Source organism: Sapajus apella, unplaced genomic scaffold (genome assembly GCF_009761245.1).
Source record: "Sapajus apella isolate SASKATOON/1434 unplaced genomic scaffold, GSC_monkey_1.0 scaffold62, whole genome shotgun sequence".
In the NCBI taxonomy this organism is placed as follows: domain Eukaryota; kingdom Metazoa; phylum Chordata; class Mammalia; order Primates; family Cebidae; genus Sapajus; species Sapajus apella.
This window is the reverse complement of record NW_022437002.1, coordinates 4,266,300-4,281,728: the sequence shown is the minus strand read 5'-3', so window position 1 is coordinate 4,281,728 and position 15,429 is coordinate 4,266,300. Positions and strand designations below refer to the sequence as shown.

Below are 15,429 nucleotides of genomic sequence, written 5' to 3'. Positions count from 1 at the left end.
TTCTTTCTTTTCTTCCTTTCTTTCTTTTTCTTCTTTCTTTCTCTCTTTCTTTCTTTTTTTGAGTCAGGGTCTTGTTCTCTTGCTGTCTTGCTCTCTTGTGCCACTGGAGTGCAGTGGCACAGTCACAGCTCACTGAAGCCTGGACCTCCCGGGCTTAAGCAATCCTCCCACTTCAGCTTCCTGAGTAACTGGGTCTGCAGGAGTGTGTCACCATGCCCAGCTTTTTTTTTTTTTTTTTTTTTGAGATGAAGACTTCCTCTGTCCCCCAAGCTGGAGTGCAGGGGCGCAATCTTGGCTCACTGCAACCTCAACCTCCTGGGTTCAAGTGATTCTCCTGCCTTAGCCTCCTGAGGAGTTGAGACTACAGGAATGCACCACCACATCTGGCTAATTTTTGGTAGAGATGGGGTTTCACCATGTTGACCAGGGTAGTCCAGAACTCCTGTCCTCAAGTGATCTGCCTTCACTGGCCTCCCAAAGTGCAGAATTACAGGCACAGCATGAGCCGCTGCGCCCAGCCTCCAGCTATTTTTTTTTCTTTTCTTTCTTTTTTTTTTTTTTCCTGAAAAGCTGTGCATGAGAAAGCCTGGCTAATTTCCGTATGTTTTGAATTTTTGTAGAGACAGGGTTTTGCCATGTTGCCCAGGCTAGTCTCAAACTCCTGAACTTAAGCAATCCACTGCCTCAGCCCCCTAGGGTGCTGGGATTACAGGCATGGGCTACCATTTCTAGTGGGTAAATCAGGATGTGTCCTGGGCTACCTCCTTTTCATATTTGTTTATATACATAGTACTTTTTTAAAGACAATATCTTACTCTGTCACCCAGACTAGAGTGCAGTGACACAATCACGGCTCACTGCAAGCTTGACCTCCCAGGGCTCAAGTGACCCTCCCGCCTCAGCCTCCTGAGTAGCTGGGACCACAGGCACACATCACCAACCCCAGTTAATTGTTTAATTTTTTGTAAAGATGGGCTCTCCCTATGTTGCCAGACTGGAATTGAACTCCTGGGCCCAGGCAGTCCCCTTGCCTTGGCCTCCCAAAGTGCTGTGATTATAGGTGCAAGCCACCACGCCTGGCTTCAAACCTTCTTTGAATGAACTCTGTGGCCTCTTGACACAGAGAACAAAAACATTAAGCCTCATTTTATATGCAAACAAAACGGATTTATTTTCACAAATTGGGAGTGGCTTGAACATAGAACTCATTCTGCTAGTTAAGTGTCGCTATAAATAAGAGATATAGAGCAATTATTCTAATTGGTATTTTAGTAGAAGTTCCCCAACCAGTAAAGTGAGTGTGCTTGATAAACCCTTTTACTGAGTCTCCTCCCTTGGGTACCTTGGTGTGCTTTTTGCGTCGTGAGAATTTTATCAGGATGGAGCCTTACCTACAGCTTGGTAATCCACACCGTTTTATGAAAGTTTCTGAGAGTCTGCCAGTTCTAGAGGCTCAGTTCACCATGTCCATGTCATGGCAACCCAAGTTCAATCCCAGGTTTTCCCAATCACTTGCTGGCAGAAGGGCACCAGGCGTGGTGGTTCATGCCTATAATCCCAACACTTTGGGAGGCTGAGGTGGGCAGATACTTGAGCCCAGGAGTTTAAGATCAGCCTGATCAACATGGCAAAACCCCGTCGATACAAAAAAATACAAAAATTAGCCTGACATGATGTCCTATGCCTTGGGAGGCTGAGGTGGGAGAATCACCTGAGCTCGGTGAGGTCAAGGCTACGGTTAGCCAAGGTCGAACCACTGCACGCCAGCCTAGGCAACAGAGCGATACCTGCCTCAGAAATAAAAACAAGGCCAGGTGCAGTGTCTCACGCTTTGATCATGAGGTCAGGAGGTCAGGAGTTCGAGACCAGCCTGACTAACATGGTGAAACCCCATCTCTACTAAAAATACAAAAATTAGCCGGGCGTGGTGGTGCGCCCCTGTAATCCAAGCTATTCAGGAGGCTGAGGCAGGAGAATTGCTTGAACCTGGGAGGCATGCAGTGAGCCAAGATCATGCCACTGCACTCCAGCCTGGGCGACAGGGCAAGACTCTGTCTCAAAAAAAAAAAACAAAAAAACAGAAGACTTACTGGCAGAAGGCTGTTGGGCAGGTCACTAAACCTCTGCGCTTCCCTCAGTTCCTTCATCAGCAAAATGACAACGAAAGTAAGACTTGCCTCTAGGGCTGGCTGTTGTGAGCATTATATGTGATATATAGATGATCTCATAAAATAAAATGCTTAACATAGTGCTTGCTACATAGTAAGGACTAAATAAACACTGGCCTTAAACATCTTTCAGGCTAAAATAATTGATCATTTTCTTTCATGATTTTTGGCACTTCCACAGGCTTTTTTCACCTTTGATATATTAACCTAAAATGGAAACTTTACTACCATAAATGGAAAACCAGAATCATGAGACATAAATAGAAGTGAAACAAAAGCACACACTGAAGTAAACACATAACATTTGTAATTGTTCATTCATTATCCCCTAAGATCACTCACACAGCTGAGTGGTGTGCAGGTCATATTTTAGGGAATGCTGCAGTGCGAGAGAGAATTTGGGGCTTAGGCTGCTGCTTGTGGATTAGAGGAGCTGGCCTGTTGACAAAAATGTAATGGGTGAGGTGGGAGGATTGCCTGACACCACAGTGTGAGAGCGGCCTGGGGAAAATGGTAAGACCTTATCTACAAGCAGATTTTTTTTTTTTTTTTGAGACAGAGTTTTGCTATTGTTGCCTAGGCTAGAGTGAAATGGTGCAATCTCAGCTCACTGCAACCTCCACCTCCTGGGTTCAAGCAATTCTCCTGTCCAGCCTCCCAAGTAGCTGGGATTACAGGTGCCCACCACTGTGCCCAGCTAATTTTTTATATTTTTAGTAGTGACGGGGTTGGCCAGGATGGTCTCAAGCTCCTGTCCTCAGACCATGTTGGCCAGGATGGTCTCAAACTCCTGTCCTCAGGCCTCGGCCTCCCAAAGTGCTGGGGTTACAGGCGTGACCCACCATGCCTGGCCAGAATTTTTTTTTTACATTATACATTTAAAGTGTATTACACCAGGTGCAGTGACTCACACCTGTAATCCTAGAACTTTGGGGGGCCAAGGTGGGTGGATCACCTGAGGTCAGGAGTTCTAGACCAGTCTGGCCAACATGATGAAACCCTGTCTCTACTAAAAATACAAAAATTAGCCAGGCATGGTGGCCTGTGCCTGTAGTCCCAGCTATTAGGAGGCTGAGGCAGGAGAAGTGCTTGAACCCAGGAGGCAGATGTTGCAGTGAGCTGAGTTTGTGCCAGTGTACTCCAGCCTGGGTGACAGAGCAAGACTCCATTTCAAACAAATAGATAAATAAAATGTATTGTTATTATTATGTTTTAATAAAGACGCAGTGTTGCTATGTTGCCCAGGCTAGTCTTGAACTCCTAGTCTCAACAGATCTTACCACCTCGGCCTCCCAAAATATTGGGATTACAGCCATGAGCCACTGTGCCTGGCCAAGAATTTTTTTTTATAATTAGCTGGGCATGGTGGCAAACATCTGTAGTCCTAGGCTACTCAGGAATCTGAGGCAGGAGAACCACGCAAGCCCAGGAGTGTGAAGTTACAGTGAGCTATGATCGCACCACCTGTGCCCCAGCCTGGGCAACAGAGTGAGATACTGTCTCTTTTTTATTTTCTTTTTTTAATTTTTATTTTTTTAAAGGCTAGTCAAATGAAGCAGTGGGAGTGGAGAAGGAACAAAGAAATCTGTAACTGGTTGTGATCAATTAGTTGTAAACACCACTGCACTGGGACCAGCGACACTGTCTCTTAAAAAAAAAAAAAAAAGTTAAGCCGGGCGCGGTGGCTCAAGCCTGTAATCCCAGCACTTTGGGAGGCTGAGGCGGGTGGATCACGAGGTCAAGAGATCGAGACCATCCTGGTCAACATGGTGAAACCCCGTCTACTAAAACTACAAAAAATTAGCTGGGCATGGTGGCACGTGCCTGTAATCCCAGCTACTCAGGAGGCTGAGGCAGGAGAATTGCCTGAACCCAGGAGGCGGAGGTTGCGGTGAGCCGAGATCGCGCCATTGCCCTCCAGCCTGGGTAACAAGAGCGAAACTCCGTCTCAAAAAAAAAAAAAAAAAAAAGTTAATGGGTACCTCCTATGTGTCAGACTCTGATCTAGTGCTGAAGACACAGAGGTGAGCAGAGAGCGTCCCCTTCATGTGGCCCTGCGTCTGTGACAGAGGTGGGTGCCCCTCTGGGGGATCACTTCATTTTCACAGGAGGCTGTAAGGCTTGTAGTTAGCGCCCTGATGAGTAATATCTCTGACTGCCAACAACATGGCCTCGCATGACAGCAACACTTGCCGGGAAGTAACATGTCAAAATCACCATCATTAACCATTTACCAAGCTAACGTTTAGTGAAACAGCTGAAAGGATGAGGCAGAGCTCCACGTACTGACACGGAAAGACATCCCGCATATACCACGACAAGCAAGTTGCAGAACAGATGCAGAGTATATGCCTATTTGCATTGACATGTGTATATAGGCAATTCTTTAAGTAAGTTCTATGCTAAGTCTTTGTTTGCATTATTTCATGTAATTTTCATAATAATCCTATGAGGTGAGTGCTGTTATGATCTCCATTTTACAGATGCAAAGACTGAGGCCCAAACTGGGTAAAATGATTTGTCTGAGGCCTTGTAACAAACAAATGAGCAGTGGAGTTGTAAACTGAGTCCTGGTCTGCCAGCCTGCAGAAACTAGACTCAACCTCCAGGCTTTTCAGCAGCCATACATAGGAAAATCTGGAAGGACGCACACCAAACTGTTCACGATGAGCACATCCCAGAAGTGGGATTAGAGGAAGCTGAATTTCTTGTATTTTTTTATATGCCTCTGTACTGTTTGAGTTATAAAATTTATTTTTATTTTTATTTTAATAATTAAATAGAGATGGGGGTCTCACTATGTTGCCCAAGCTGGTCTCAAACTCCTGGGCCCAAGTGATCCTCCCATCACAGCCCCGCAAAGTGCTAGGATTACAGGCATGAGCCACTGTGCCTGGCCTGTTTGAGTTTTTTTAAAACAGCCATGGCTAATTTTGTAATTGGAAAACAAAAACAGCCATGCACGGTGGCTCAAGCTTGTAATCCCAGCACTTTGGGAGGCCGAGGCGTGTGGATCACGCTGAAGACAGGTGTTTGAGACCAGCCTGGCCAACATAGTGGAATCCCGTCTCTACTAAAAATACCAAGCATGACAGGACGCAGTGGCTCACACCTGTAATTCCAGCACTTTGGGAGGCCGAGGCAGGCGAATCATCTGAGTTGGGAGTTCAAGACCAGCCTGATCAACATGGAGAAACCTTGTCTCTACTAAAAATACAAAATTAGCTGGGCATGGTGTTGCATGCCTGTATCCCAGGTACCAGGGAGGCTGAGGTGGGAGAATTGCTTGAATCTGGGAGGCGGAGGTTGCAGTGAGCCGAGATTGCGCTATTGCACTCCAGCCTGGGCAACAAAACGAGACTCCATCTCAAAAAAAAAAAAAAAAAAACTTAGCCAGGCACAGTGGCACATGCCTGTAATCCCAGCTACTAGGGAGGCTGAGGTGGGAGAATCGCTGGAACCTGGGAGGCGGAAATTGCAGTGAGCTTAGATCGAGCCACTGCACTCCAGCCTGGGCAACAGAGTAAGACCTTGTCTCAAAAAAAAAAAAAAGAAAACAAAAACCACAAAACCACTGCTAACATATAAACTCTGCCAAGAGACACAATCATGCAAGGAGTGTCTGCACAGCCCACCCTGCCCTTTCACTCCTCTCCTTGTATCAAGGCTTCAGCATAGAATACGTGACACAGGACAAAAGGTCCTGTAGCCCAGGAAGTTGGGGAAACACTGGTTTAGACAAAATGAATCAAGGCTTCTTCTCGGGGAGACTTTCAGAGCTTTAACAAGCTAACGTTGATTGTGATGTGATCGTGATTATGATGGGCCAGAGTTTGTAGCTGAAGCCATGTTGAGTTGGCCTCAGAGCCCTCTCCTTTCCCAGTGCCTAATGCAACTAGTGTTCTTTAGTACAAGAGTTGGAAATGCAGCTCCAGATACATTAGGTCCGTATTTATTATTATTATTATTTTTTGACATGAAGTCTCACTCTTGTCGTCCAGGCTGAAGTGCAATGGTGCAATCTTGGCTCACTGCAACCTCCACCTCCTGGGTTCCAGTGATTCTCCTGCCAGCCTCCCGAGTAGCTGCGATTACAGGCATGCGCCACCACACCTGACTAATTTTTTGTATTTTTAGTAGAGATAGGGTTTCACCGTGTTGGCCTCAGGTTTCACCTCAGGTGATCCGTCCGCCTTGGCCTCCCAAAGTGCTGGGATTACAGGCCTGAGCCACTGTGCCTGGCCGTATTTACTTTTTAGAGACAGAGTCTAGCTGTCCCACCCAGGCCAGAGTGCAGTTGAGCGATCACAGCTCACTGCAGCCTCAGACTCCTAGCTCCAGATACTTTAAAATCAACACTGAGGTTGACTGTTAGAGGCCACATGACTGGATGGTACTTTGGTCCCACCTTCTCCTCACCCCCCACCCCACCCTACCCAACGCCACTGAGAATAACTTCCACTGAATTGAGCTTGGCCTTGAAGCTGTCAGCTCATGGTGTGTGATGGAGCTGGAGGATGCAGTCTGTTTTATGTGCAGTCCTTGCCCTGCCTCTGAACATATCTGTACACATCCCTTTTCTTATGGTATATGTGGTGTTTTCATTTGCGTGTGTGTGTGGCTGTGTGAGAGACCCCCTTCTAAAGTAGATCCCATGGCCCTGCTCAGAGTTCAGTCTGCTTGAGTTCTCACACCCCTTGCATTATATACAGGAAACAGGCTCATTTGCAAAGCCACACTACAAGTGTGAGGGAATGGGTGGCTCACCAGCCCGCTAAGGTGCTGAGTGGGCAGAATTTGGGTGTGGACAGCTCTCCCTTTGGCGCATGATTTGCAGGGGGAGGGAGTGTCGCACCTCCCTTAAACACCTACTAGGTATCAGGTACTACCTAGGGCATATCATGGTCATTTTCTCTTTGATTCCATACAAGTATTCTGTAAGGGAGAAATTGATCATTGACTCTTTTTTTTTTTTTTTTTTGAGATGAAGTTTCACTCTGCTGCCTAGGCTGGTGTGCAATGGCACGATCTCTATCTCAGCTCACTACAACCTCCACCTCCCAGGTTCAAGAGATTCTCCTGCCTCAGCCCCCAGAGTAGCTGGGATTACAGGCACCTGCCACCACACCCAGCTAATTGTGCATTTTTAGTAGAGACAGGGTTTCACTATGTTGGCCGGGCTGATCTTGAGCTCCTAGACTCAAGTGATCCACCCGCCTCAGCCTTCCAAAGTGCTGGGATTACAGACGTGAGCCACCGCGCCCAGCTTGATTATTGCCTCTTTACAGATAAGTAAACTGAAGTTTAGAGAGAGATGAAGACACTTGCTCAAGGAAATGATAGTACAGAATTGTACCTGGGTCGGCCTGTCCCTGAAATGCATGTTTTCTGCCCCACACCACGCCTATGGGCTCTTTTGCCTTTGGTCTTGCTCTGAGGTATCTGCCCTCATGGTACCCAAGGAACAGAATCCAGGGATAGTGTCCTTGGCTTCATGTCCTAGGCACTCTAGAAAATGGGTATTTCTCCTTCTCAGAACTGTTTTAACTCTTGCAGGAAACTTTCCAGATCTTGAGATGCCTTCTCTCCTCCTCTGAACCAACCCTCAGCCTGTTCTCAGCCCTTGTCCACTCGGCCCTTTCTCTCTGAGAAGAGCCTCTGTTCCTGAGCCCCAAGAGCCAGGGACCCTGTCTGATTGATCTGTCAGCACAGCGCTGGGTAGAGGGAGCTGCTCATGTCTATCTGGGGGCGAATGACCCTCCCTGAAGCGCGGGGAGAGCCACCATGTTCCCCAGTCCCCACAAGAGGCCATAAGCCTCAGAGCTGTAGACAGGACAAAGGCTGGGACCTGCTGATTAGGCGGAAAGTGTGTGTCAAGAAAAACTCCAACGAAGCAGTGGGAACCTGGAAGTCTGGGGATTCCCCCCAGAAATTAAGGCTCAGAGTTAAAAAGTAAGGGGGTGGCCAGATAGCAACTATGCCTCCCCAGTCTCTCTCCACCTCCCTGGGGTTTGAAGCAAGAATCAGCAACACCAACAGGCCCTACGCATCACCACCACATCACAGGGCTGAAGCAGGAGGGAGCCAGCAGCAAGGGGAGGACATCCTGCCGTGACGCTTGGCAGAGGCAGGAATGGCGACTTTCCAGATGGGAGTTCAGAGCTTTTTCACACAGGGTCAACTGCACCCCCGTTTGGGATAAAAATAGTACTTCCGCTTCCCTTCTCCCGTCATCCTCTTTCACTTCCAACTTCCCAGACTCAGATCAGACATGTCCATCCGCCCTGGAGCTCCATCCCAGATGATGGACAGCCCCGTACTTATCCGTCCACTCCCATCACTCCTTGCACGTCCATCTGGATTCCCTGGGTGATTCTCTCTCTCTCTCTCTTTCTCTCTGGAGATTCTTGTCATTGGGGTCTGCCCCAGAAACCAGAAGTCTTCCTGAGTCCTCTGAGTCCAGCCTGACCATCACCCTGCTCCAGGCGGGGTGGTCACAGCCTCAGCTGTCACTCTCTTCCGGGGCCCGGCCCTGCCACTGCCTTGCTGAGAAATCATGGGCAGTGAGTGCCTTGTTCTCTCTGGGCCTCAGAAGCCTCATCCTCGTGGCATGAGGCACTGGACTTGGTGGTTTCTGTTTTTTTAACACCTGACTCTCCATGCGCCTGGTCTCCAGGAAACACGCTCCCAGTGAGGCAGAGGCTGCTGCGGACAGCATGGCAGAGTCAAGCACCACCAGCTTCGCAGGAAAGAGGCGACCCAGCTGCACTGCCTGCCTCCCACCTGACCTCCAGTGAGGATCTTCTCTCCCCAGCCCACAAAGGGCCACAGTGTCCCCAGGGAGCCTGGCGCTTCGCCCCACCCCGCAAAGCCACAGCCACCTGCTATCAGGTCTCCCACCGCCCCACGCCTGTGCCCCGCTCCCAGAACTCCTTACCTGCCCAGCCCAGGAGCCCTCTGGCCCCATTCACATGGTCCTCCTGGCCTAACCTGGCTGCCTGGACAGTCTCAGCTCCCCTTGCCGTCGTAGCCACCGCCTATCTCCCCGCGCCCACGTCCCACCCTGACTTCCTGCCTCCTCCTGAGGGCTCCGCAGCCAACTGGGCCCCAGCAGCGCAACCACAAGCCTCTAGCACCCCAAGCTTCCTGCCATTATAGACCCCCGCCTCCCAGTCTCTGGGGGTCCCCTACACCTCCAGGCCAGGTCCTACTAACCCTGAGGGTGACGCTGGGAGGTTAAAGTCGAGGGGAGGGTGTCCAATAGACCATCCCTCTGCCCTCCAGGGAACATCTGGGCAAGAGATTCAAGGGCAGCCTTTGGCCCCAGTGAGCAGGGGGCAAGCAGACTCGCACTCAGCTGATGGTGAGAGGCAAGCAGCCCCGCAGCACCACCGCTGCAGCTGAGTGACCCTTTTCTTTCTGTCTGGCAGCAAAGGTAGCATCGTCCAGAGTCAGAGGAGAGGACAATATCCCTGTTAAATAGCTGGCCAGCAAAGCATGCATGTCACAGTCAGGTCAGGCGGAGAGAACAATTCCCATGTCATCCCAGGAACAGGACAGTAGCTCTATTATAGTCAAGGATAGGCGAGTGGTAGGCAGAATGCTGGAAGAATTTCCTCTCACAGACAGAAAGGGTGGCTCCTGTTTCAGGAAGTAGACAGGACAACCTCACGTCTCCAAGAGGCCCCTGCCATAGTCGGAGGCCAGCACAACACCCACTAATCATGGTCTGAGCATAGGGCAACACTTCGAATGCAGGTAGAGGCAAGGCCACAGCCCCTGGCAGAGGTGGAGGGCTTGGCACCGTCTCCTGCAACAGATGGAAGACAGCGCAAACAGGCCTGCTCAGGCCCCCAGGTGCAGGCCACAGACTGTTAGGACTTTCTGTTATAAGCAGGCACCAAGAAGATTGTCACAAGCAGCAGGCAGGCAAAGAATTTCCCCTGGGACTAGGCTGAGGGAGTGCCCATCATTAGCTGAGGGCCAGGTCACCAGTGATGCGAGGAACTCCAGGTGGCCTCATCAGGTCCAAGAACTGGGCCTTGACCCTACCAGGAGGAAAGGGCAAATGCGTCACTGCCTGAGTGAGCTGGTAGGGGGAGGGGAACCCACAGAGCATTGTTGGGGTTTGTGAGGTGGAAGCGAGGTTGTAATACTGTGTGCACCTCAGCTGCAGGCCGTGGGGCAGGAAATGGGTTGGGGGAAGAGGAAGCCTGAGTTGGAAAGTCAAAGAGGGTAACACAGAAACAAAGGCTGACAGAGACAAAGTGAAAAACCTACAGAGTGACACCGAGCCCGGAGTTGGAGCTCCAGGGCTGGTGCAGGGCCCAGCCTCCCTTGCAATGTAAGCCTGAACACTTCATGGTCCATCTCCGAGTCTCAGCACAGAGCAGAAACACTGCAGCGCTGGGAGTAATAGCTCACAGTCACTGAGGGCTCGCTGTGCACGATTTCCCTTAAGGCACGTCCGCCACCTGCGGAGTAAGAATCAGCATCACCGTTGATCACTGTTGTGGAGGTGAGGAAACAGACTCAGGGGTTAAGGGGTTCCTCAGGGTCTAATAGAAATAAACATTGGCTCAGGCCTGTAATTCTAACACTTTGGGAGGCCAGGCGGGTGGATAACTTGAGATCAGGAGTTCAAGACCAGACTTGCCAACATGGTGAAACCCCCGTCTCTACTAAAAATACAAAATTAGCCAGGTGTGGTGGCACATGCCTGTAATCCCAGCCACTTGGGAGGCTGAGGCAGGAGAATAGCTTGAGCCCAAGAGACGGAGGTTGTAGTGAGCCCAGATCGCGCCATTGCACTCCAGCATGGGCAACAAGAGCAAAACTCCATCTCAAAAAAAAAAAAAAAAAAAAAAAAATATATATATATATATATATATATATATAATTAGCCAGGCATGGTGGCAGCCACTTATAATTCCAACTACTCAGGAGGATGAGGCAGGAGAATCGATTGAACCTGGGAGATGGAGGTTGCAGTGAGCAGAGATCACACCACTGCACACATAAAAAAGCATAACAAAAAAAGAAACGAGGGAGCTGCCTTTAAATCCACGTCTCCCAGATTCTGCATTCTTCAGCATCCCAATTTACCTAAGTCACTTCCCATGGGCCTGCAGTGGACTAGGGTGGTCCCAGGGACAGGCCACGTTCAGACAGCGGCCCTGGGCCTGAATAAACGACTGCAAGAGACCTTGATGGGAAGCGGACAGGGCGTTTATTGAGGAGTTTGTGGGTGTGAGATCCTCCTCCTCCCCCTCCCAGCTGGCAGCAGAGGAAACAGGATGCTAGGGTTTTGCACTCTTGGAATTCAGCGCTCAGAAGCCTGAATGTTTCTGCTCCCCCGCCAGGAGCTGGTGCCTCTGGGGCACCCCTCCCTTCCCTCTTCTCAGGCAGGCAGGGGAAGCGGCAGTGGGAGGGGGGTGGGGAGGCGGGAGGATGGGCGGCCCACAGGTGTTCCTCAGCAGAGGGTGAAGCGCCGGGCGCTGATGTTCATGCGCGTGAGGCCCAGGTGCCGCAGCAGTGGGGCCAGGGCCCGGCTGTCCCCGGGCTCCAGCTCTAGCTCCAGCTCGGCCTCATCCAGCAGCTCCTGGTGCAGGTGACAGGCCTGGTCCATCTTCAGCCGGTGCAGCTGGGCCCGCAGCCGCAGCAGCTGCCCTGCCAGCTGCCGGTCCTGCGCCTGCATCTCCCGCTGCGGCCGAGAGGGGGCGTGAGCCTGACGGACCGGCCCTCGGCCGCGCGCCGTTCCACCCTTCCTGGCAACGCTGGGCCTCGGCACTGGCTGTGTCCTCCCCGGCCCCTTCTCAGCTCAGCTCGATCCCTCCCCATCTCCCAATCTTGCTCCACCTGGTGGTTCTCAAACCGGGCTAAGTACTCATTATTAAGCAAATCCAGCTGCCTGGGACCCATCCCAGATCAACTAAGCAGAATCTCTGCGTTGGAGCCTGGTTATCTTTCTATTTGCACGTGTTGGGTTGGGAGCCACCTATTCAAATTCCCGTCTTCAGAATCTGCCTGCGGCATTGCCAGGGCCTCCTTTTGTACTTCACTGTATCTCTGGGGCATAGCAAGTCCCAGAGTAAGGGAGGCCGTATCTTTTCCTGTCTATCATGGTGCTCCACACTCCCCAATGGCAGGGCTCTGTCCCCTAAGCCACAGGAGCCCAAGGTCAGTAGATTGGATGGAATCCTTCAGCAAGGCTCCCTGAATACAGCACTGGACAAGTCCCTTCCTGGCTCCTCAGCCCAGGACACCTGAGTGGGCAGGTGCTGGAGGCGGGGTTCATTCTCATCCCTTCCCCATGCCTGTGGTCTTGGGCCCTAGGGAGGACCAGCCCCAAAGCCCTGTGCAAAGCTGCCCACCCCACCAGACTCACCAGCTCTCGTCGGAGCCACTCAAGGGCGGAGTCCATTGAGTCGAAGCCACTGATGGCCCCAGGTCCCCCTGGTCCAGATTTGGCTTGGGCCCTACGCCAGGCCTGGCTCTGGACCTGGGCTGTCCATTCCAGATATGAGGGCCGCCGAGTCTGCAGCTGAAGCTTAGCTGTGAGTGCCTTCACAGAGTCCAGGCTCTCCCCCTCCTCATCCTCTTCATCCTCTTCGCCCACCGCCTGGAATTTCAGTTGCCCCAGGGACATGGCAGGTTTGAGGTGAGTGACAGGGCGGAGCTGCAGCTCTGGGATGAGGGAAGGGCTGGCAGTATTGCCCAGGGAGAGGTGGTAGAAGCTGAGGGTGAGAAGAGTGTGCCAGGGAGTGAATGATGGTCAATGTTCAAGGTGGGTTAGGGGGCTGAGTGTGCCAGGGTGAGTGAGCAGATGGCTGTGTGTGAGGCCAAGTGTGCAAGGGCTGGAATTTTCCTGGACTGCTAACTTGGGAGCCACGTGATGCCCATCCGGGTGGGGGCCGGAGGAACCCTGCTTCTCTGGCCTTTTGGATGAATTTTATTGTCTTTGCCCAGAAGGAGACACCCAGTTCCCAGAAAGGAAGTTGCTCCAGGATGAGAAAAGCATCATTCACACCAGAGTCTTGGCCCTCTTCCCAAGACCCAAGTTAAGGGAGCTGAGATCCGGGAGGAGGCTGCCTAGCCACCCCTTGTCCTTACTCGTGACACTAGCCCTTCGGCAAAGGACTAGCCTCCAGGGCCCTGGCCTGGGAGTCAGGAGACCTGGGTTCTAGTGCTGGCTCTGTGGAACCTTGGGCAAGTCACTGACCTTCTCAGAGCTCTGTTGGGACAGATCAAGGATTTCAGGCTAATACTCTAAGAAGCCATAGGTTCCCTTGGAAATTCTTCAAGGGCTGCCTGCAGGGGAAGGGCAGAGCTGTGGATCAAGTCCTTGCCCTCCCTCTCCCTGCCCCTCCCAGGGCTTCAACCAGAGCAGTTCGCTTTTTTAAACTTTGTTTTGAAACATAACGTACACACAGAAAAATTGTATATATCATAAATGCATGAGAGTGTGGTGGCTCACGCCGGTAACCCCAACACTTTGTGAAGCCAAGACAGGCAGATCACCTGAGGTCAGGAGTTTGTCACCAGCCTGGCCAACATGGTAAAACCCCATCTCCACTAAAAATACAAAATTAGCCGGGTGTGGTGGTGTGCACCTGTAATTCCAGCTACTCAGGAGGCTGAGGCCAGAGAATCACTTGAACCCAGGAGATGCAGGTTGCAGTGAGCCGAGATCACACCATTTCCAGCCTGGACAAAAACAATGAAGCTCAATCTCAAAAAATAAGTAAATAAATAAATACATGGTTCAACAAATTCTCCCAAACTGAACACATCCATGTAACCAGCACCCAGATCAAGCAACAGAGTATTTCCAGCACCCCGGAAGGGCTGTTAGCCTCCTGTGTGCTCCTGGCCTGCCACTACTCTCCCAAGGGTAACAGCACCAGCGGTTCACAATCTTCAGCATGTATTGGGATCACCTAGAAAGCTTGCTGAGATTGCTAGGCCCCACCGCCAGAGTTTCTGATTCAGTATGTATGGGGCGGAGCCTGGTAATCTGCATTTCTACCAAATTCCCATCCCAGCTGCTGCTGCTCATCTGGAATTATACAATTTCTACTTTTTTTTTCTGTTTTTTTGAGACAGGGTCTTGCTTTGTTGCCAGGCTAGAGTCTGGAGTGCAGTGGTGGGATTATGGCTCACTGCAACCTCAAACTCTTGGATTTAGGGATTCGTTTGCTCGACCTCCTTTGTAGCTGGGAACTTACACGTGCAAGACGCACACCCAGGTAATTTTTTAAAATTTAATTTAACTTAATTTTTTTCTTTTCCTTGTGGTAGTCTCATGAGATAATTTTATTTTTAATAGAAGCAAGGTCTTCCTATGTTGCTCATGCTGGTCTCAAACTCCTGGGCTCAAGCAAATATATATTCTTTCATGTCTGATTTCTTTCACAGAATGGTTCCAATTTCATGTTTATACTATGGTTTTACTTTTGTTTATATATATAATTTGAAAGAAGGCTTGTATGTGTGTGTGTAAAACTCACATGCAAAAGTCTGAAACAGAGTGGACCAGAAGGCCCTTTAAAGGTAGCAGTTGGTTTTATTCTTAGTAATCAGCACCCACAACAGTGTAGACATCAATGTTTAAGAAATGAAAATAGGGCTGGGCGCGGTGGCTCACGCCTGTAATCCCAGCACTTTGGGAGGCCGAGGCAGGTGGATCACGAGGTCAAGAGATCGAGACCATCCTGGTCAAAATGGTGAAACCCCGTCTCTACTAAAAATACAAAAAATTAGCTGGGCATGGTGGCGCATGCCTGTAATCCCAGCTACTCAGGAGGCTGAGGCAGGAGAATTGCCTGAACCCAGGAGGTGGAGGTTGCGGTGAGCCGAGATCGCGCCATTGCACTCCAGCCTGGGTAACAAGAGCGAAACTCTGTCTCAAAAAAAAAAAAAAAAGAAATGAAAATAGGAGGCCGGATGAGATGGCTCACGCCTGTAATTCCAATACTTTGGGAAGCTGAAGCGGGCAGATCATGAGGTCAAGAGATCAAGACCATCCAGACCAATATGGTAAAACCCCATCTCTACTAAAAAATACAAAAAATTAGCTATGCGTAGCTGGGCGCGGTGGCTTATACCTGTAATCCCAGCACTTTGGGAGGCTGAGGCAGGCGGATCACCTGAGGTCAGGAGTTTGAGACGAGCCTGACCAATATGGTGAAACCCCGTCTTTAAAAAAAAAAAAGAAAAAATTAGCAAGGTGTGGGGGCACATGCCTGTAGTTCCAGCTACT

The 15,429-nt window shown here is 50.4% G+C and overlaps 2 protein-coding genes across 3 annotated transcripts in view; both read right to left on the bottom strand.

Annotated features, from left to right (window-relative positions):
* Positions 1–9,248, bottom strand: part of LCK (LCK proto-oncogene, Src family tyrosine kinase) — a 35,439-nt gene extending 26,191 nt beyond the window's left edge. For both annotated transcript variants that reach the window (XM_032246751.1, XM_032246753.1), the window contains exon 1: positions 9,106–9,248. The gene's annotated coding sequence lies outside the window, so the exon portion shown is untranslated. The remainder of the gene's footprint in view (positions 1–9,105) is intronic.
* Positions 9,249–11,377: 2,129 nt separating this feature from the next.
* On the bottom strand, positions 11,378–13,567 carry FAM167B (family with sequence similarity 167 member B). The gene is made up of 2 exons (XM_032246750.1): positions 12,556–13,567; positions 11,378–11,871 (listed from the first exon to the last, which is right to left on the bottom strand). The coding sequence occupies exons 1-2, from the start codon at positions 12,814–12,816 to the stop codon at positions 11,641–11,643; spliced, it is 492 nt and encodes a 163-aa protein (XP_032102641.1). The 5' UTR covers positions 12,817–13,567; the 3' UTR covers positions 11,378–11,640.
* Between the last annotated feature and the right edge of the window lie 1,862 nt (positions 13,568–15,429).

Bases quoted from the DNA above. Each gene is read 5' to 3' on its own strand.
- FAM167B (XM_032246750.1), bottom strand. From the start codon at position 12,816: ATGTCCCTGGGGCAACTGAAATTCCAGGCGGTGGGCGAAGAGGATGAA. The intron at 11,872-12,555 runs GTGAGTCTGGTG...TCTCGGCCGCAG, and splicing joins AGTGGCTCCGACGAGAGCTG to CGGGAGATGCAGGCGCAGGA.